The sequence below is a fragment of the Chiloscyllium plagiosum genome, unplaced genomic scaffold (assembly GCF_037043375.1).
Source record: "Chiloscyllium plagiosum isolate Xiang-an unplaced genomic scaffold, Cpla_swu_hap1 HiC_scaffold_30, whole genome shotgun sequence".
NCBI lineage: Eukaryota > Metazoa > Chordata > Chondrichthyes > Orectolobiformes > Hemiscylliidae > Chiloscyllium > Chiloscyllium plagiosum.
In genome coordinates this window covers 45,831,361-45,852,736 of record NW_028270168.1, presented here as the reverse complement: position 1 = coordinate 45,852,736, position 21,376 = coordinate 45,831,361, and the positions used below count along the sequence as shown (strand labels likewise).

Genomic DNA, 21,376 nt, shown 5'->3' with positions numbered 1-21,376 from the left:
CTGGGCCTCTTGCTGAGATATTTGTATCATCGATAGTCACAGGTGAGGTACCGGAAGACTGGAGGTTGGCAAACGTGGTGCCACTGTTTAAGAAGGGCGGTAAAGACAAGCCAGAGAGCTATAGACCAGTGAGCCTGATCTCAGTGGTGGGCAATTTGTTGGAGGGAAACCTGAGGGACAGGATGTACATGTATTTGGAAAGGCAAGGACTGATTAGGGATAGTCAACATGACTTTGTGCGTGAGAAATCATGTCTCACAAACTTGATTGAGTTTTTTGAAGTAGTAATAAAAAAGATTGATGAAGGCAGAGCAGTAGATGTGATCTATATGAACTTCAGTAAGGCGTTCAACAAGGTTCCCCGTGGGAGACTGGTTAGCAAGGTTAGATCTCATGGAACACGGAGAACTAGCCATTTGGATACAGAACTGGCTCAAAGGTAGAAGACAGAGAGTGGTGGTGGAGGGTTGCTTTTCAGACTGGAGGCCTGTGACCAATGGAGTGCCACAAGGATTGATGCTGTGTCCTCTACTTTTTGTCATTTACATAAGTGATTTGAATACGAGCATAAGAGGTACAGTTAGTAAGTTTGTAGATGACACCAAAATTGGAGGTGTAGTGGATAGCGAACAGGGTTACCTCAGATTACAACAGGATCTGGACCAGATGGGCCAATGGGCTGAGAAGTGGCAGATGGAGTTTAATTCAGAAAAATGCGAGATGCTGCATTTTGGGAAAGCAAATCTGAGCAGGACTTATACACTTAATGGTAAGGTCCTAGGGAGTGTTGCTGAACAAAGAGACCTTGGAGTGCAGATTCATAGCTCCTTGAAAGTGGAGTCGCAGGTAGATAGGATAGTGAAGAAGGTGTTTGGTATACTTTCCTTTATTGGTCAGAGTATTGAGTACAGGAGTTGGGAGGTCATGTTGCGACTGTACAGGACATTGGTTAGACCACTGTTGGAATATTGCGTGCAATTCTGGTCTCCTTCCTATCGGAAAGATGTTGTGAAACTTGGAAGGGTTCAGAAAAGATTAACAAGGATGTTGCCAGAGTTGGAGGATTTGTGCTGTAGGGAGAGGCTAAACAAGCTGGGGCTGTTTTCTCTGGAGCGTTGGAGGCTGAGGGGTGACCTTATAGAGGTTTACAAAATTTATGAGGGGCATGTATAAGGTAAATAGCCAAAGTCTTTTTCCTGGGATCGGGGAGTCCAGAACTAAGGGCATAGATTTAGGGTGAGAGGGTAAAGATATAAAAGAGACCTAAGGGGCAACCTTTTCACTGAGAGGGTGGTACATATATGGAATGAGCTGCCAGAGGATGTGGTGAAGGCTGGTACAATTGCAACATTTAAGAGACATTTGGATGGGTATATGAATAGGAAGGGTTTGGAGGGATATGGGCCGGGTGCTGGCAGGTGGGACTAAATTGGATTGGGATATCTGGTTGGCGTGGATGGGTTGGACAGAAGGGTCTGTTTCCATGCTGTACATCTCTATGACTCTGATACAGAAAGCCAATAGGTTTCTTACCCTGTTGATTATTTAATCTTTGGGCACCCATTACTGTAGAGATGCATGTACAAATGTGTACACATTTGGAAGGGAAGGGGTGATGTCCAGTTCGAGTTGGACAGGTAATCTAGAGAGTCAGGCTTTTGCCCGAAACGTCAAATTTCCTTCACCTCGGATGCTGCCTGACCTGCTGTGCTTTTCCAGCACCACACTCTTGACTCTTACACTCCAGCATCTGCAGTCCTCACTTTCGCCTGGTAATCCAGAGACTCCGGCTAATGCTCTGGGGATGTGCATTCAAATCCCACCATTGTCACACTTCAGACAAGTTATATACTCTGCGGTAACGATTTGAGATTTCGGAGATGAGGAACTTTAATTTAGTTCTCCTTAAAATGGCTAGGGGCTATAACTTTTTATCTTACCTAAAGTAGGTAATGTTTGAGATCTAAGTTAATTAGTAAGAGAAAAGGATTTTTGAACAAACTTTAGAGCAATTAAATTCCAATATGCAGTAAAAATGGATATTGGACAACTGAGTACATCTTTCTCATCCAATATGGTTCAGACAGGTCCGATGGATTTCTTGGCAAGGTCCCAGACATGAGTCACTATTGGATCACCAAATTCATCGCAACTTTGACCCTTCTATAAGGAATTTCAGTTCTTAATTTTCAACACCCAGCTTCAGAACTTGCTCAAAAGCTGTTCATACATGACTGCCCAAGTCCTGTTAGTTAGAACATAGAACATAGAAGAATACAGCGCAGTACAGGCCCTTTGGCCCTCGATGTTGTGCCGATCCAAGCCCACCTAACCTATACTAACCCACTATCCTCCATATACCTATCCAATGCCCGCTTAAATGCCTATAAAGAGGGAGAGTCCACCACTGCTACTGGCAGGGCATTCCATGAACTTACGACTCGCTGAGTGAAGAACCTACCCCTAACTTCAGTCCTATATCTACCCCCCCTTAATTTAAAGCTATAAAGGAAAGTCCCCTTTCCTTTGTCGGCACTCCCCTGGAAACTGTTCAGAACCTTCACATGGGCACAGTTACAGCTTTTCCACAGATAGTGAGCTTTACTAAGTTAGTGCTGCCCCTGCTTTTTCAAAACTCCTGAATTTCTCAACTACATTAGCAAATACCACTTGTGAGCTTCTTTCATTCCTGCTCTTGGCTGCAGCTAGTTATTAATAACTAGCAGGCCAATTCTGAAGCCCCGCAGCTTTTCCTGAGTGCCAGTCCCAACACAACTATATTTGCTGGCTCCAAAGACTGCTCAGTGTGTTAGAGCAGCACCCTTTTTGGGATATCCCTGCCACTGATTACCTCACACTCAGCTCTATCAGGTGGCACACCTTTTATGGCTTTCTTGAGTCCCATGTTCTTGTTTTAGTGCCAGTCTTGCTTTTATGCATGCTGTGGCTATGTCCTACAGCTGAGCTCTGAGCTTACTCTAGACCTGGGTGGACAGGAGTCCTTGCTGGAACCCAGAATCACGTGAGTTTGGGTTTTTTAATGATGTGCATATATACAGATACATGTGCATACATGCATAATATAAAAACATACATCTTCGCTTAAATTATTTTTAAGGACACAAAAGAATGGTTTGAAGGGTTTTGAATGTGAGTGCAGTATACTTGTTTATTGGGGGTTAGTTAGTCCACTTGGCTGGATGGCCATGCAGAGTGATGCCAACAACATGGGTTCAATTCTTGCACTGGCTGAGGTTAACATGATTCTCAGGTTAAAGCATCACCAGTCGCGTCTCTAATGAGCAAGCAGCCTGTGGTCTGGTAAGAGTGGTGACTCTATCATCTTATTATTTTAGTTCCATCTGTCTTTTCTTACTGTCCCCACCCATGCAAAAGCCCTGCATGAGGTTCAGCTGTTAGTGTGTAGAAGGTGAATGTGAAGCTCCAACAGTGAAAGGGAAGGCAAATTACTCTTTTTCACGTAGAGAAATTGTTGAGATAGTTACAACCTTCAACTTAAACCCATCCAGCAGGGAAACAGACACTTTGGTCCAACCAGTCCATGCTGAATGTAATCCCAAGCGAAACTAATTCTCCTTATGTGGTTTACTACAATGTTCAGAACACCTTTCACGGTTATTGCATTTGAATGTTCTTGTATTTAGAGCGCTCGTCATACAGGGAAAAAAAAAGTTTAAATGAAATCTTTCTCAGGATACTTTCTCCCTTCTGAGCAATGGTGAATCAATTACAAGAAATACCCCTTTCAAAAAGGAGATATTTTTCAAACCTTTCATTTTTTTTTATTGGAAATTTGGTTTATTTGGTACAAGCTTGCTATTTCTGATTGGATACTGTCCATGATGCGTGAGTGCTCCACTGAGTTTATACCCCTGATTCTTGTTCAAAAGTTAGGCAATTTATCGTTTGAAGGATGAAGGAAGTGATAATGTCACATTCGCATGGCTTGTCTGAAAATTCCCTGTTAAACTACATAATTGTGATTTTTTTTAGAAATTTATAATGTACAAATATTGTTTTCTCTCCTAAACTTAAGATGGAATGATTGGAATGCCAGGGACGTATAACAGTGATGCGCAACCTGCAGCCATTGTTAACACTGCTCTAGGAGATTCTGGATCGTTGTTGTCTTTTCCCATCCCTCTTCAAACCATGGCACAGTCAAATGTTGAGAACCATTCCCAGCAAGCAACAGGCCCCCTTTCCACTTCATTGGATGCTTTGGCTACTAACGCTCCCCAGACGACATTTGGGAATCCCACCAGCATTTTGCAGACATCTCAAGTGCCTGTCCCAGCCATGACTCAATTCTCAAGCACTCAGCAAGAATTCAGCCAACCTACTCCAACGCTTCCACCACCAACTCAAGGACTTCCAGCTATGTCAAGTAATGGCCTACCTTCATCTGGCAACACGGAGTCAGGGCCATCCATGGTACAAACTGTGCCTTTGGGTACAAACACTTCTGGTATAACTATTACTCCATCACAGAGCACCACTATTTTACAACCCAGCATTGTAATGGCAGACCAGAACCTGCAGTGGATCATTAATGGAGCCAGCACTGTTCAGCAGAACACAGAGACAACGGTGAGCATGTATGGTTTAATCAAACCTTTTAAGCTGTGTTTGCAATCAGTGTTCTGCAGGTGCACAGCCAGGCAGTAGTCTGTTGTGAAGAAGTGTTTGCATATGAAAATATGGCCATGTAGCAATGTTAACAGCAAACTGGGCAGGGGAATAGGGAATATTGTTCAACTGGCGAGAGAGCTTTTGAAGTATTGTTGTAAAAGAAGGGTAGAGCCTTTGCAATGTCTGGCCAACAGTGTATCTCCCCTCAACCAGCATCACAGAGTAGAAGTTGACTAATTGATTAATCTAATCAGAATGTTGCTAGGACAGTTTTTTGTGTCTGGAAAGCCATTGTTATTTAATTCATTGTAGGTCTTGGGCTGTTTTGCTGGGCAACAATGTTATGTAAATACAGAATCGTTAGTGTATATGAGAAGATAATGTGATGTCTGTGCCAAAACTGTACATTCCAAGTATCCATATCCTTCTCTTTAAATTAATAATTATTTTCCAACAATGAAACTTCTCAATTTATCAACATCTACAAGAGTTAAATCATATTGCCTGATTTGTCATCAATTAAGTGGGCGGCACGGTGGCACAGTGGTTAGCACTGTTGCCTCACAGCGCTAGAGACCCGGGTTCAATTCCCGACTCAGGCGACTGACTGTGTGGAGTTTGCACGTTTTCCCAGTGTCTGCGTGGGTTTTCTCCGGTTTCCTCCCACAGTCCAAAGATGTGCAGGTCAGGTGAATTGGCCATGCTAAATTGCCCGTAGTGTTAGGTAAGGGGAAAATGTATGGGTGGGTTGCGCTTTGGCGGGTGGACTTGTTGGGCCGAAGGGCCTGTTTCCACACTAAGTAATCTAATCTAATCTAAAAGTATAGAGGTTTTTTATCTATTGAAAAATTAAGATCTACCTACTTTATGGTAGGAAGATATCTTGGGCATTTTTAGTAATCAGCACCAGGTGATGTTTAATTTGTAGTTTTATTGCTGTCAAGTTATGCAGGTAGGAATCGAAATAATAATTTTCCTAGATTAGATTAGATTAGATTAGATTAGATTAGATTAGATTCCCTACAGTGTGGAAACAGGCCCTTTGGCCCAACAAGTCCACACCGACCCGCCGAAGCGTAACCCACCCAGACCCATTCCCCTACATTTACCCCTTCACCTAACACTATGGGCAATTTAGCATGGCCAATTCACCTAACCTGTACATTTTTTGGATTGTGGGAGGAAACCGGAACACCCGGAGGAAACCCACGCAGACACAGGGAGAATGTGCAAACTCAGTACAGTCAGTCGCCTGAGGCGGGAATTGAACCCAGGTCTCTGGCGCTGTGAGGCAACAGTGGTAACCATTGTGCCACCGTGCCACCCACATGAGTGCTTTCAACAGATTGTGTAGTTTAGACCCATGGATGCAGCAGCTTATCTTTCCCATTGTGAGAAGAACCTCAGGGAAACTCTTGATGCAGGGAAATTTAAACTCCAAGGAATTAAATAACAGTTATTCTGCTGTAATCCAGGCAATTTTCTTTGCAAAGCGAAGAGTTCCACTAATACCCCATATACTGAATGAAGCATTTGTTCATAACTGCTGCTTCTATATGATCTCTGATCTTTTAAATTCTCTTGTCAAGGAATTAATTACAATGGTAATCATCTTTCCCATGATATTCCATGAAAACATTCTAGACTCACGTCATGCATATCTTTTAGTCTGATGAGTTGGAACTTTTTAAAAAAAATTGTAGCCATCCAAGATCATAAAAGTGAAAGAAAATACAGGTGTTTAGCTCATTTGAGCCTGTCTTGACCTCATTTATTAATTTCATTTAACTGCTGTTTCTTTTGCTTCTGGAAATCTTAAACTGCCAAACCATTTTTTGTAATTACTGAATGCTAATATTTGCATTGCAATCCAGAAGGTTGTGCAGGTGGATGCATCTGACAGCTGATTCCAGATAAAGTCCAAAAGTATAATTCTTCCCATGATCTTTTTGCTGAGTCATTGCATGCTGTTTGTTAATAACAAAGTCTTCCATAACCTAATTCTTCTTGCCTTGCTGTGAGGTAGTCCAGCCAAAACCCCCAGGCCTTCATCTAAACTTCCAAAGCCACATTGCCTTTGGTAGGTTTTAATGAAAAAATATTCAAGTAGATGAAACACACGTGCCATACAAATAATTGTAGCAATTATCTTGATGCTTCTGCCCAGGGATGACTTGGTGAAACATGCAATTTCCTTGATAGTCCAGGTTAGTGAGGAGTTTTCTTACTAAAAACAGTTCGTAGTGAAATTGAATCAGGTCAGTCCCCATTGAGGAAAGTCTTAATCATTTCTTTCATCACCATCCTCCTTGGCAACATGTATATGTAACAATCGAAAGAACAAGGTAGTTTCTAACCATCACTAAACCAAATATTTACTTTTGTGGAATCCCGCTCTGCGCAAATAGTCTGTTTTCACTTGTTGCAGCCTTGACTACATTTCAAAAGTACTCCACTGGCTGAGAAGTGCCTTGGGATGTTCTGAGGTTGTAAAACATAACATATAACTGCATCTCCTGTTTCATTTTCTTTTATTCTTTGTCTGGTGTGCTACCCTTATGCCTTTTTCATTTTAATAATAAAGACACTGAAGTTAAGCTTGGTTGTCTTAAGCTCAGTGTATTTAGCCCATACGTAAACTGAAGGGCTTAAAAGAAAATTACGCTAATTGAAGTAATCAACATTTACATTGAAGTCTAACGTTGCTGACAAAAAAAACCAAACTATGCAGTTTGCTGTTAGATTTTATCAGTTTGGCATCTATCACATGTTAGAAGCGCGGTTTCGCTACAATGATGGAAAATAAATTGACATGATTTGTAAATAGCTTCAGTGCTATTAGATGGTAAAATGAATTATTTTGTAGAACAAATGTGTGTTTTTAAGACTAATAAATAAGTTCAACTTATTTTCTAATGATTGTTCTTTTATTTCAGCATCAGGGGCCTAAAGTTGAAAAAGTATTTTTTACTACAGCCATACCAGTCGCTGGCAACACAGGTAACCTGGTGTTTTTTTTATTTCCTCCAAGTGACCAGGGTTCTTAAATTGCAGAGCAGCTTTTGAGCTGATTTAATCCAAACTAAGATAAAATATTTCTAGGTGTCTGACCTTTTGACATTTTTTCAGAGGCAAAAGCATTCTCTATGATCTATTCTTTTCATATTTGTCCTTGAGTAATGCAGTATCGACAAGGTGCTTTTTATTGTCTTGAGGACTTAAAAGGCCATGAACTTAGATGGACTTCTTTGATGGGTTCTCTTGCAACATAGGATAGTCTAGAAGATTTTGGTACTCGGCTTGTAACCTATGGCCAGTTTCAAACTAAGGTCACATTGTAGGCTCAGAAAAATACCTAACTCCAACTAGCTCATGAGCATTGTTCAGTAAAGCAACTCCCAGTTCAAAACAAAGGTGCGACGCGGTTGCCCTACCCAATTGTTGCAGGTGATTTGAAGCTCTCAAGTCAGTGAACAAGAACACAAACAAATTGTCATCCCCTTTATTCAGTCTCCAAAAATGCAGCAAACTTTGTACCAGCATGCTCAATAAACTGGCAAAAATTATTTACCTCAAATATTGTGAAGTTTACTTCATTATTGCATCCTCCACAATATCTGAGTAGTCAGTTGAGGGTGCAAGTAAGAAACCCCTCTGCCTGTAAGTCTTATTTAAGGCAAAGTTGCACAATTATTTAAGTGATTTGTGGTGTGAATAAACTATGCCAGTGCTGTGTATATACTTGGATTATGTTTCAGTTACTTAGTCAAGGAGATGTATAGAACGGAAACAGACCCTTCAGTCCAATTCGTCCATGCTGACCAGATATCGGAACCAATCTAGTCCCACCTTAGTGTGTGTGTTTGTATATCGATTCCATGGACCTCATGATTATCTGGAATTTTTGATCATCCGGCACACTTCTGGTCCCATTGGTGCTGGTTAATATGTTTGCTGTATCATGTTGTGATTTTAAAGATTTGTTCACAACCTGTGGGTATTGGTGGCCTTACTTACCCACCCCTAATTGCCTAGTTAAGAATCAAGCACCTTACCCTTGGACTGGAAATACATGTAATTTAGACCAAATAAGAGCGGAATATTTCCTTTCTTAAAGGACATTTGAGAACCAGTTTGGTTTGTTTTTAATAACAATCAATAGTGGTTATGAGGTTGTCATTTAAGCCAGTTCTTTTCTCCATATTTTTTATTGAATTCAAATTTCACCATGTGCCACATTAGGATTTAAACCAATTAACCCCAGAATATTGTCTGTCTGGGTTCAGGATTAACAGTCTAGTGACGTTATCACTGCCTCCCCGCAGTGTCTGTGCCTTGTCCTTTTGAGACAATTTGTATCTTTTCTAGATAAATGTCTCTTATTATATTTCTCTTTCAGGAAACCCAGTGCAGCAAATAGGGTTGAGCGTCCCAGTCATAATAATCAAGCAAGAGGAGTCTTGCCAGTGCCAGTGTGCCTGCCGTGATTCAGCGAAAGAAAAAGCATCCAACAGCAAGGAAAATCCATCGTCGGAAGCTGGTTCTTCCCAAAAGCCCCCTGATCAGGAGCAGAAACTGCTGTCATCTCAGACTTTCCCTTCTAATGCTGATGAAAGCAGTCAGGCCACACAACAGCCTTTGCAGACGGACCCTCCAACAGACTTGAACAATATGGATATGTCTGCATTTCTTTCTCTCGAGAGTCCTGGGACCCCTTCAAATCTGTGTGGTATAGAGGCGAATGACATGTAGGCACTGCTGCAAAAGGTGAAGAAAAGAAGATAGACTTGAACAGCTTCTCCAAGTAAAGTTGCTTACATGGCTGTTTCTCTGGATTAATTTTCAAAGAAATTTCCATCTTTTACTAATGCAGGGTTTTAAAAAGAAGTCCCTGTTACACAAGTGCCGTTTATACTAAGCATTTTGTTATTAAGTAAATCCAGAAATGCTTTGTTTAAACTGAGGAAGAGAATGCTTTGATTCCACATTCAGTTCGGAGTCAAAGCTTGCAACACTTGGAAGGTTCAGTTGGACCTGGATTGTGTCTGAAGTCTCAGCAAGCAAGAGGGAGAGGGGATGCTGGGATCAGGGTTTATTGCACAAAATAAATGGCAAGCATCTGTCTTGGGTGCAAGGGCATCCTATCATTGTTCAGTGAATTGAGCAGTAGACTGGATTGAGGATTTTCCCGAGTTAGCTGCACTGTCTCTGGGCAAATTGAAGGCCAATATGGTTTGAATCATTTCACTGGTTTAAAATCTGGGACCTACTCTTTCTTGGCCTGCAGAAAATGCTGATCAGTGTTCTGATGGGAAGAGTAAAATGAAAAGAATTATGGTGGAGCATCCGATTTGTCATCAAAGGATTTTTATAGCCTTTATGTAGCTCACTTTGAGCCCCTGGTGACCAAATGCAGAACTGCAGCACTAATGCATTGAGAAAGATCTACATTAAGCCTTGGATCTGAATATTTTTACATAATCAGGTATTAGTAAGTTTGCAATTAACTTCTAACCCTTAACTGTAGTAGTCCTACTTCAGATGATATAAATTTAAGGAAAGATTCTGGTCACTTTTAGTCCTTGTGTTTATTTCCTGGATTATTACTATTAGTGAAAATCTCAATCCTGTTTAGGATGGGTCATGTCACTGACCTATTTTGCAAAGTACTGGGAGACTTACTGCAGTTCAGTAAGTTTGTGATGTCATGTGCTGCAATGCTGTCTCTAAGAGCTGGATGTGGATCCTGTCCAGGGTAATGGAATGATCTGCTAATAATGTTGAAATGTCTCCATCTAATTCCTGAAGAATGATATGACAAAATGAAACTTCACTCATTTGAGCACTGTTTGGCCCAAATCTCTATTGAAGAAGGCTTTGAGGTTGCTGGCTTGGGAAATGGTAAGATTGTGCTGGTACGGGAAGGAACGCTGCTATGAGCTTAACTTGATGTGTTTAGGGTTCTCTTACTTGAGCTTTCAACTGTATTTATTTAAGTGATGCTAAAGGGGAAGAAAACATTTTTCTCCACATCTTATTCATTCTCCAGGCATGTATCATCTTAATTTAGAAATCAGAGTGGGCTCTTTGTAGTAGCAAAACCATTCCACTGAGAAAAAAAATCTCAAATCCCTTGTTCCATAATTAGAACAAATCTGAATCATTGGACCAAAATTCTGGATGTCCCATTGTTTCTCACTGTTTCCCAATGTTTCCAGCACTTAATTGAGAGTTTATCAGATGATTTAATATATTGGGTGATTTAGCATTCTTTGCACATTTACTGCTGTGGTACATTAATGCAGTGTGGCTCAGAAATGCATGCATATTAAATAATCAACTGCTTCCAGATTAACACTAGTCAACTGTGTAAAGTTGCTAGTTATGCAGAATCCACTTGTAAACTGCAGATGAATGTACAGTGGAACTGTTTAGGTTATAAATGTGGGAGTTGAATATATAGGAATATTGTGAGAATTATTTGAGCGTTATGAGCCATGAATTTGACGGCCACTTGTAAATGTTTACTAAAACCCATAGGTCTAGATTTTAATAGTTCATTACAACGTGTATTGAATTTATTAATACTGGGCATATTTATCACAATCTGTTTTAGCATCATTCTGCTTCTGTTTTCCATCGCAAAGCCATTGTCAAATTGCAGTCAGAGGATTTCTGAATAAAACTGATGCTGATGTATCTTCAGTAGCATGAATAATGCTGCTGAGGCCACAATGTTTAACAAGTAATTCTACAAATTGGTTTTGTTTAACGCCACTTCACATTTCCTCACCTGTATTTATCAAGCATTTAATTAAACAGTGGAGGTCTGTGCAAAATAAGTTTAGATTTCAAAACACTTTGGCTTAACCTACTGAAGTATGATGTAAATGAACTCCGGGTAGTTAGTTAATGTATTTTTTTTTCAAACTCCAGTGCTACAATTGATTCACCCCAAATCAGTGAGATTGAAAATACCTGTGCAAACATTGTTGAAATAAGTGTGGGCAGTCTTGAGAGGTGTAAGCCACCAAAACACTGTTTTCTGTAATAACCAAAGTGCAGCAGGTCTGGCAGTATCTGTGGAGAGAGAAATAGAGTTAACATTTTAAATTCAAAATGGCTTTTCAAAATTAAGCTATTTCTAATGTTCTACAATGAGATTCTCATTCAGAAAGACCATAATTACTAAAATTGGAAGTGCAGACATCATTGCTCAATTGGGGTGCTTTCCAAATGTCTGCTGTAAAACACCCAAGGGTTGAAAGTGGATTCCCTCTGCATGTACACTTGCTGTAGTAGAACAAAGAACTGTGGATGCTGGACATCTGAAACAAAAATGGAAATGCAGACAGTTCTGAGGGAGAGTCACTGAATGTAAAAGTTAACTCTGCTTTCTAATGATGCTGTCAGACCTGCTGTGTTTTGCTAGCAATTTTTTATTATTGTCCATGCTGTACATCACCTGAGAATATTCAGTGTTGATAATTAATGCCATAGCTTGTCACAGTTTGCTAATAATCTGTACATAGAAGGATGGGATTGAAATTGTGATTTGAGAAGAGGGAGAAAGGTTGTTTTTGGTGCATTTTCTTTCAGGAATGGGAAAGTAGATGAAGTAATGCAGCATCCCATCAATTGGCAGTAAAAAGAAAGGTGTGAATGTTGGAAGTCTGACTTGAAAGTGAGATTTGGAGGAGCTGGTGTTAGACTGGGGTGGGCAAAGTTTAAAAATCTCAACACCAAGTTATAGTTCAACAGGTTAACATTTGTGCTTCCAAATAAACATGTTGGACTATCACCTGGTGATGTGTGATTTTTAACTTTGAAAGCGAGGTAAGTCAAACTGAAATTGGAGGATCAGTTTTGTAATATCAGTATTGGTAATAGTAGTATTATCATAACACTACTCAGGTTTCCACTTGATGAAGCATAGTGGATTAAATATTCAGAACCAGTGTCAAGTGTTTGTTTCGTGGTACAAGTGGTATCACGGAACTGCTGTTGGTCACTTCTTCAATGTATTTAGTTGCCTAAAAACATTTGTCCACCCAGTAACTCCAAGCTGTCTTTATGCTGGATTTGCAATGTTAATAAGACTGAAGTGAAAATTCAAAATTGAGTGAACTCTACTTTGGAGAAATTTTAACCCAGTTGGTTAAATTTATTTCTTTCATGGTAAATTTATGTGCAATAGGAGCAGGTTTTTTTCCCCAATTTTACTGACAATTTTCGTATAAAATTTTTGGTTTTATAGTTGAAATATAAAAATATATTTGGAATATTTGCTTAATAATGTAATAAATATTGGAAAATCTGAAGTTTTATTTAAGTTTCCTATTTGGTTCCTACTCAACTGTTGGTAAATTTATAGCAAAACGTTGCTGTAATTTATCAAGCTTCAGATTCAGTCTTGGCGTTTGTGCTTAAAATATCCTCCTTGAATTGCAATCTGAATTAAGTTCATTGAAAATTCCATTCATAATGAAACTCAGCAGTAACTGTCCTGGAAGAAGGTTTCATTTGTTGCTTAATAGCTGAAATCTAAATTAACATCAAGTTTGAGGCAAAATATGGTAATATTCCCAAGAATATAACCATTCCAAGCAAAATAGGGGCAAATTACTAAGGTATTAAATTCCTTGTAGGTTTAGAAGAGACATATGATATAGGAGAGACCCACAACTAAATGAATGAACTGCATGTAAAGAGTTCAGTGCAGCTTGGGTATTTGATTATAAGTAAATTATGAGCTGTGCTTCACCTGCAACCAGAATATCCTGCAGTCTGAAGGGAAACTTGCATCAGCAATACAGATAGTGACTGGTACAAAATTGGGCCAGAAAGGTAAGTTACCATGGAGGATTTACAAACTTAATCTAATCATGGAATTCAGATGATGGTAGCAAACAACCTGAGTTTTGATTCCTTTGAAATCCCTTACTTAGAATAAGTCCGCATCAGTTGTTACCTGCTCATGTAATAAAAGTGCAAACAAATATTTAATACACTGCTAATAGCTAATGTTGATGACAAGCTTTTACACTGCTGTTTCTTAATCTCAACCTTCTGAGGTGAGAATTGACTGTTCATGGCATATTTTCAATGTTTGTAAGGAAAACAAAAATCAGAGGCATGTTTTGGATTGGTTGGGAGTAAAGGCCATGAATGTGTAACCGATTTAGCTACATCCTTCATTTTTTTTTTGCAATATACTTCAATTTTGTTTGACCGATCTCGCTATCTTGCTTATGCCAAGTGACAAACTGAATTGGATTTTGTTGGTGCTTCCTATAATCTGTCTGTGCTAAATGCATCGTTTTGTGGCTGCTCTGATCACCTTCATGCAACATACTTTTCATGTGGCTCCTGTCTACTGTACTAAACTTCTCATCAGTTTTGGATAAAAGAAAAAATCAAATGTTAAAATGGAAAACCAAACCCCTTATGAACAAGACCAGTTCTCTAGATTTCTAACTTTACATTTCTGCAAGCATTTACATTGAGCTGATGCCTTTCTTTGTATTGTTTCATCTCTGATACTGCTTGACCAGACAGCAGTGCAATGCTTTGGAAATAATGACTATACATCTGGTTGGTTTAAGGTTTAGAATCTTGCGGTTAGGACACTATCTAACTACTTGATTATTCTAAATCTAAAAGAACAGCTACTCATGTTAGGAATAATTGCACAGTTACACAACAAAGAATTGTCATTCAGTCCTTACAGACAACATGCTTACAGACTTATGAATTCTGTTCTGGATTTGTTCACTCTCTACCTCTAAGATAATAAAAAATATGATCTTACCTTTTTGTTACAGGGCAGCAAGTAAGAATTTCTAACAAAGACTTTTTGTTGTAGTCCTCATTCTGAATCAATTAAACTTGCATGAGAAGATAGTGTTGTACTAATAGTCGTTTGCTGGTTAAGTTGCTTTTCATTGCAGTCTGTTGGAAGAGATCCATGTCTATACGAACAGCACTTCTGAAGGTAATAGAGTACAATGTTTGCAATTGCAGCTCTATTTCTTGTCTCATTAGTGACATTGTGGTTAGCATTTTTTTTCTGTACAATTTACAATATGTAGAGGACTGAGGGTGTTTTTTATGATACCCTTGAATTTCCCTTAACCCACATCAAATTTCTTAAAGCAGCAGTTCTTTATAACGGGTTAATTCCATCTACAGCTGAACGCATGCCTTAAACTTTTCCTGTGATGTTCTTTTCAATTTTATCTCTTTTAAGACCATATGATTCCACAGGTCAGTGGTCTTCCAGTAACTCTCCAAAACTGACCTTTTCTGTACTCCTCTTCAGTCTAGCAAATCTCTACTCTGACCTCTGTCAGGGCTACTGTAAATGGTGCACCTGGGTTTTGTTCTAGAGTAATTTCTGCCAACTATCTTTTACACCATTATTTCAATGATACAATGCCTGATGTCTTTCGGATTCCTTCGGAAAGCAAAGCTTAAATTGACTTTTTTCTGTGCTGAAATCAGACTAATATCCCACATAAAACCACAAGATTCCAGTGTTGAACCAAGGTTGTTGAATGATGCGTGGGCAAAGATAGTGAATTTTTTATTTATTTTTCATATGTTGCCATCCAGAGTTTGACAGTTATCCAGTTTATTATGACACAAATTAAGGCTGGAACCATTTTTTAAATTGGCTTGGTTTTTGGTCAGGTCTTTACCTGTGACTCAGGTGGATAGAAGTATAAATGAGAACTTGCATGAATTTAAGTATCTGATTTCTGTGTATGAGACAGCTCTGGTCTCAAATGAATATACTGCACACTCCTTGATTTGAAAAGTGAGGTGTGCTTGGAATAGCTTCCTTTTTAAATGACTGGAATATGCAAGACTTGGATAATCAGAAATTCACATTATATAGGACTATTCAGGGTTTACTGCAATGTGTAATGCATTGTATGCTGCACAGGTAATGAGCTTTTGAATTCAGGTCACCAGAGTCTCCAGCATTTTTTATAAAACAAGACTAAACGGGTGAAGGGTTTGTATATAGAAGAAAAAAACTGGTATTCTAAATTTTATTTAAAACCTTTACAAAACATTGACAATCTTTCTGTAATTTTTGTCGGTTGGTAATTTCATAGGTCAGAATATTTGGTTAAGTGTGGTAAGTTGATCTAATTTGACTTTTTTGGACCTTTGCACCTACAAGTTCATTAAAGTTAACTTAATGAAACAGGACTAAAATGGAACACTGGTGTTCGCATGATTTATAGCTGAATTGTTGGATGGCACTTTGAATCCGATACACACTAGATAACTGTAATGGCGTTTATACTAGTTGAATATCTTAACCCTCAAGCCAATTAATATCTTTGGCAAAATTTGTACACATTTCATTGAAAACTGAACATTAACAGCACAGGAACGCTTTCAGCCTACTATTTGCCAGTCCAGAAATAAATGCATTATTATGTAAATGTCAGTGCTTCTTTGCCTGTTTGCTAAGGGTAGCAAGATGATTCAGACGAATTGATATTTATCTTTTATTGCATATGCCATGTGTAGACATAACAATGTAAATCAGTTCCTTGGGCTTGATTAAAACAAGATTGCAGCAATAGATCTTGTTGGAAACTGTACCCAATATTAAGTGTGTGCCTGTCATTAATTTAAATGTGGTTCACAATTTTAATGTTAGAATAAGCTTCCAATATGACCTCTGATTTGAAGTTCAAGTCATAGGTTTTAAGTGCTTCGAGCACTTTTTGAGAGCTAGGAGCTTCTTTCTGTGTTAGTGTGTGTTGACTGTAACATAGTGATTTTCAAGTTGACTGTCGTGTACCACATGTCTGGCTGAAGAAAGATGATTGAGATAAAAGGTCAATACAAGTTTAACTTTCATTTCACAAAAATAATGAACTATAATTAACTTCGTATTTAAACTTCAAATTTTTTAAAGTGCAGGTGCAGTGTTTTCCTTGTTCTAAAATAAAAGGAAACTCAGTCCCAAGATAAATGGTAGCCTGCCTTGAAGTGTTTTGGTTTCAACTTAAAAATAAGAATTGAATAAGCAGTTGCATGCTTAAGTAAGTATATTGCCTTTTCCCTGTTAAAGCAGCAAATATAACACAACCTTCCTTGAGTTGGATCCAAATAAAATCTGACGTGTTGAACTGGGAGTCCGTTTCAGTCACTTGAAATAATGTGACGTCAAAAATGCAGAATGACCCTTTTGCACCTACTAAACTCAAGTTTAAAAAATATTTTAACAAACTAGGTGTTAACTTAGTTATGAACTTGGTGATCACACATGGAAAGAGGATGAAGTTATTGAGAAATTTCAGCCTCTACAGCCAAAGTAGGTAGATCTGTAACGTAACATACCACCTTCTGTTTTGACAATTGCAGCTATCCTAGTTGTCTTTGAATATCTGAAGGAAGGTGCACTATATGTGAAGTGATAAATTCTGCAAGTTTAAATTTGGCTCCTCCTCTTGCAGCCCCATAGATTGTTGGCCAATACTACTTCACATCCGTATCATAATTTTGTTTTGCGATTATAACTGGTTTTGTATTTTCATGCACCTTAATGGAACATGTTATTCTTCTTGTAACCTGCACTGAAATTGTGATTATTGTTGAATATGCTGTGTTGCTATGTGCAGAAAATTTCCTGACTTCTAGTGTAGTTTGGGCCACTGTCGGGTCTGGTATCACTGTTTTTTTTTGCTTTTCAAAAAGCTTGAATCTCCCCAGTTCAGCCAATATAAATTCACTGACCAAAAATGGCATGGTTCACTTGTCTTGATTTACCAAGCAATGTTTTTGAAATGGACACCTTGTGCAATGGCAGCATGCTTATTGAGTTTATAATTAAGCTGCATAAGAGCTTTCTACATTACAGTAGAGCAGGGATAGGCAGCAGTTGTGAACATTTGTGTAAAATGTGGTTCAGAACAGAATGCCTTTCCCTCTCCACTTTCTCCAGAGAATTCTGTGCCAAACCCTTTGTTAAATGTGATTAGTATGGAATCATGCTAGAAAATCTTCCCATCCATCTGTTTGCTGATTGCGGTAGTGTCCTTCCTTCCCAAAGGAAAAGCTTTGGCTGCCTACTTTCGAAACCTTAAACATATCGCAAGGTGTTAAGGACTTGTTGTTTTAATGCACATTGAAACATATAATTCTGCAGTGTTCAGTTGGGTAAGGGGGGAGAGAAAATTAATGAAAGCTTTATCAGAGGTTTTAGCCATGCCATTTTGGTTGAATCTCTCAAATAGGAAAACTGTTAGGGTACTTGTCTTTCTTTTGTTTATCCCTTTGTAATAAAGCACTTTAGGTTAATTATCTGCAATTGTGTTCTGTTGCACTCTTTACTGAGAGAAGTATTTTGTTTTTGTTGCAAAAATGTTGTAAATATATTTTGCTTTAATTGTAATTGTTACTTTTGAAAACGTATGGGTTTATGAAAAGTAAAGTGTATGTCCATGTTAGAGCGTAAATACCAGCGTGAGTGAGCACGAGTACTTTGGGAAGCTCTGATTACTTCCTTGGAAAGTACTAGTTCTTTTCATGTGGCTGGATCTTGTAGTCATTTTGTACACTTTGTTAGTGGCACTTTGCTTTTTTTTAGGCTCTATGCAAACTTGGGAGTCAGACCACTTGTATAACCATTTAACTGGATATGTGATGCTGAAGCAATTTTTTGTTTAGAAATTTATCTATAACTATAAATTATGCATAGTGAGCTCATTTGAAGTCCATTTTAAATCAATTGCACATGCCAACTGGTGAGTTCATAATTATGTCATAACCTGCACTGGCAAACTAACAGTAAATTTGAAGTAAAACTTTTATGTACTGGTCTTCAGGTAGATTTATTACTGAGCAGATTTATACTTTGGAGAACAACTCTTCCAATCCCCCAGTACGGTATAAGGCTGAGTATACACATATGGATGTGTCCACGGTTTCTCTTGCTGACTTAAAGCTATATTTCCTGACGAATGGGAATGCTCCACATCTATTTGGATTTGTTTTTATTGCTCTAACATAATGTGGAAAGATTTGGTTGTGATGTATGTAGCATTGGGGTACTTTTTATGCCACATCACCAGGATTCATTGAATCTTAAAGTGGTCTTAGGAATTGTTTAAATTGGCTTCATGGGTGAGTACCAACATCAGTGACAATTTTGAAAATTGAACCATTATACAGAGGTAATAAAGCTTTTATTTTTGGTAATACATCATCTTGTCCCTGCTGTCTTGGCAAGGGACGACTGATTTTGTGACTTTTCCCTCCCTGGTCTCAACTTAAACAGTAGTGCAGCTACCTCGACCACATGGGAAGTGGTTTCTCTGCTGCGGTAAGATTGTTTTTCTAATGTATTATTTTTCATACTTGCCCTTTTTTGTTTTATAAGTGGCATAAGCTGCTTTGATGCAGTGTGTGAGCCCACCACTACCATAGGAGCTATGTGGATGTGGCACCCGAAAGGAATTAGACTTAAATTCTATTCTAATGCTGGGCAGTTTAGTCATCTTTTGAAGCAAGAGTAAATGTTTATTAGGGATAGACAATAATCATTGGTCTCACTCGCAACTTATTTAACCTGAAGATTTGATTTTCTTTTTTTGAAAAAAAAGTATCGAGTGCTTAACTTGATCCTTCATGAGCGGTTGAATCTTAAAGTACAATGATCTATATGGTGATAGTGAAATATATAAGCCCTTTGCTACATACCTTGTAACGTCTATCCTGCACACTAGATGTGACTTATTTGTCCAGTCATTTGTTGATCCAGCACAATGCATGTTTGGATTGTTGCATCTTGATTATATACACCATCAGAGCTGAACACATCACCAATGTTAACTGTAGTGTGGGAAGGAAAAATAATTCTCTACTGACTTTTCTGTAATGTTCAGGTTTTACATAATGAAGCCAAGGTTGGGATAGGGATATTGGAGATCAAACACTGCAGCGTGCACTGTATTAATGGATATATTGAAATGCATAACTATTACAGGATTGTCTTCATTCCTGAATGCTAATATGAAAGAGAAAAATTACAGTTGCTTCCAAAGGAAGAGAATGTCTCCAAAACCCAAAGAGTGAGGAATAACAATGGATTTGTATTTTTGAAGAATGTAAATGTGGGAAAAAAAGTGCTGTTTGCTGAATTGCTTGTTTTTGTATAAAATTAATATTGTACTTCAGTTTGAAATATCTGCTAATGTGGAAAATTAACCTTTTTGAAAACTGAGCAATATGATGCATAAGAGCCTAATTAATAAATACTGACTTATTATGAACTGGATGCGTTTTTGATTTAGATTATTATTCTCCTCTTCCTTGATCACTCCAAAACAGTTTTATTTGTTATTAACTCCGTAAACACTAGTGATTGGATATGTTTATGGTTGAATGTTAGTTTTCCATCTCCACAATTATCAGCAAGGACAAATTGAGGTATCCTCATTACAGTTTAATTGTATTCTACATACCAGCACATGAAAGATAATACAAATGTTTCATGCGATTCTGAGGAATGATGGGGAATTGTGCCCATTGGAGGCATTAAAAAGGAACAGCTAGGGAAGATCCAATATTCTTCTAACTCGCATCAACAGGCAACAAATCACCCTGACCTCAAAGTTCATTGTCTGGGTGACAGGTTTGTAATGCAGAGTGATGCCAACAGTGCAGGTTCAGTTCCTGCACCTGAGGTCACCATGAAGGTCTTGCCTCAGGGATACGATCGCCTATGTGCAGGACAGAGGGTTGGACACCTGCCTGATCAGCCTGGACCAGGAGAAAGCCTTTGACAGGATATCACACAGGTATATGAGAGATGTTCTCTCCAAAATGGGCTTTGGGGAGGGAATCTGCAATTGGATCTACACCAACATTGTCAGTGCAGTCTCAATCAATGGGTGGGAATCAGATAGCTTCCCAGTCAGATCTGGAGTCAGGCAGGGCTGCCCTCTCTCTCCTGCCTTGTTTGTGCTGCATATAGCCATTTGCCGAGTCCATCAGGAAGGATGCGAGCCTGAGAGGGATGACTATTCCTGGCAGCGGGGGCCTGCAGGTCAAGGCCTCCCTGTACATGGATGATGTCGCCGTTTTCTGCTCGGATCCGCTGTCCGTGCGCAGACTCGTGCATATGTGACCAGTTCGAACGGGCCTCGGGGGGCCAAGGTAAACTGAGGCAAGAGCGAGGCCATGCTCTTCGGGAACTGGGCCGACCAATCCTCGATCCCCTTCACCGTCGGGACCGACCACCTGAAGGTGCTGGGTATTTGGTTCGGGGGGGGCTGGGGCGTGCGCCAAGTCTTGGGAGGAGTGTATCAGCAAAGTGAGGCAGAAACTGGGCAGATGGAAGCTACGGTCGCTCTCCATCGCGGGGAAAAAACCTGGTCATCAGGTGTGAGGCACTGTCATTGCTGTTATACGTGGCACAGGTCTGGCCTATTCCCAGAACCTATGTTGCTGCAGTCACCCGGGCCATCTTCCAGTTTATATGGAGGTCAAAGATGGACCGGGTCCGAAGGGACTCGCTGTACAAAGATCTGGGCAACGGGGGAAAAAATACACACAATGCCACCCTCACCCTGATGGCCACCTTTGTGTGTGGCTGCATCAAGCTGTGCGTGGATCCCCGGTACGCAAACACCAAGTGTCACTACGTACTGAGGTTCTACCTGTCCCCGGTGTTGCGAAGGATGGGCCTGGCCTC

The 21,376-nt window shown here is 39.3% G+C and overlaps 1 protein-coding gene across 1 annotated transcript in view; it reads left to right on the top strand.

Moving 5' to 3' along the window:
- The window catches only part of mtf1 (metal-regulatory transcription factor 1), an 81,349-nt gene extending 61,392 nt beyond the window's left edge, over positions 1-19,957 (top strand). The window contains exons 9-11 of the mRNA XM_043717898.2: positions 4,058-4,611; positions 7,590-7,653; positions 9,053-19,957. Coding sequence (XP_043573833.2) covers positions 4,058-4,611; positions 7,590-7,653; positions 9,053-9,405 — 971 coding nt within the window. The 3' untranslated portion in view covers positions 9,406-19,957. The remainder of the gene's footprint in view (positions 1-4,057; positions 4,612-7,589; positions 7,654-9,052) is intronic.
- Positions 19,958-21,376: the final 1,419 nt, after the last annotated feature.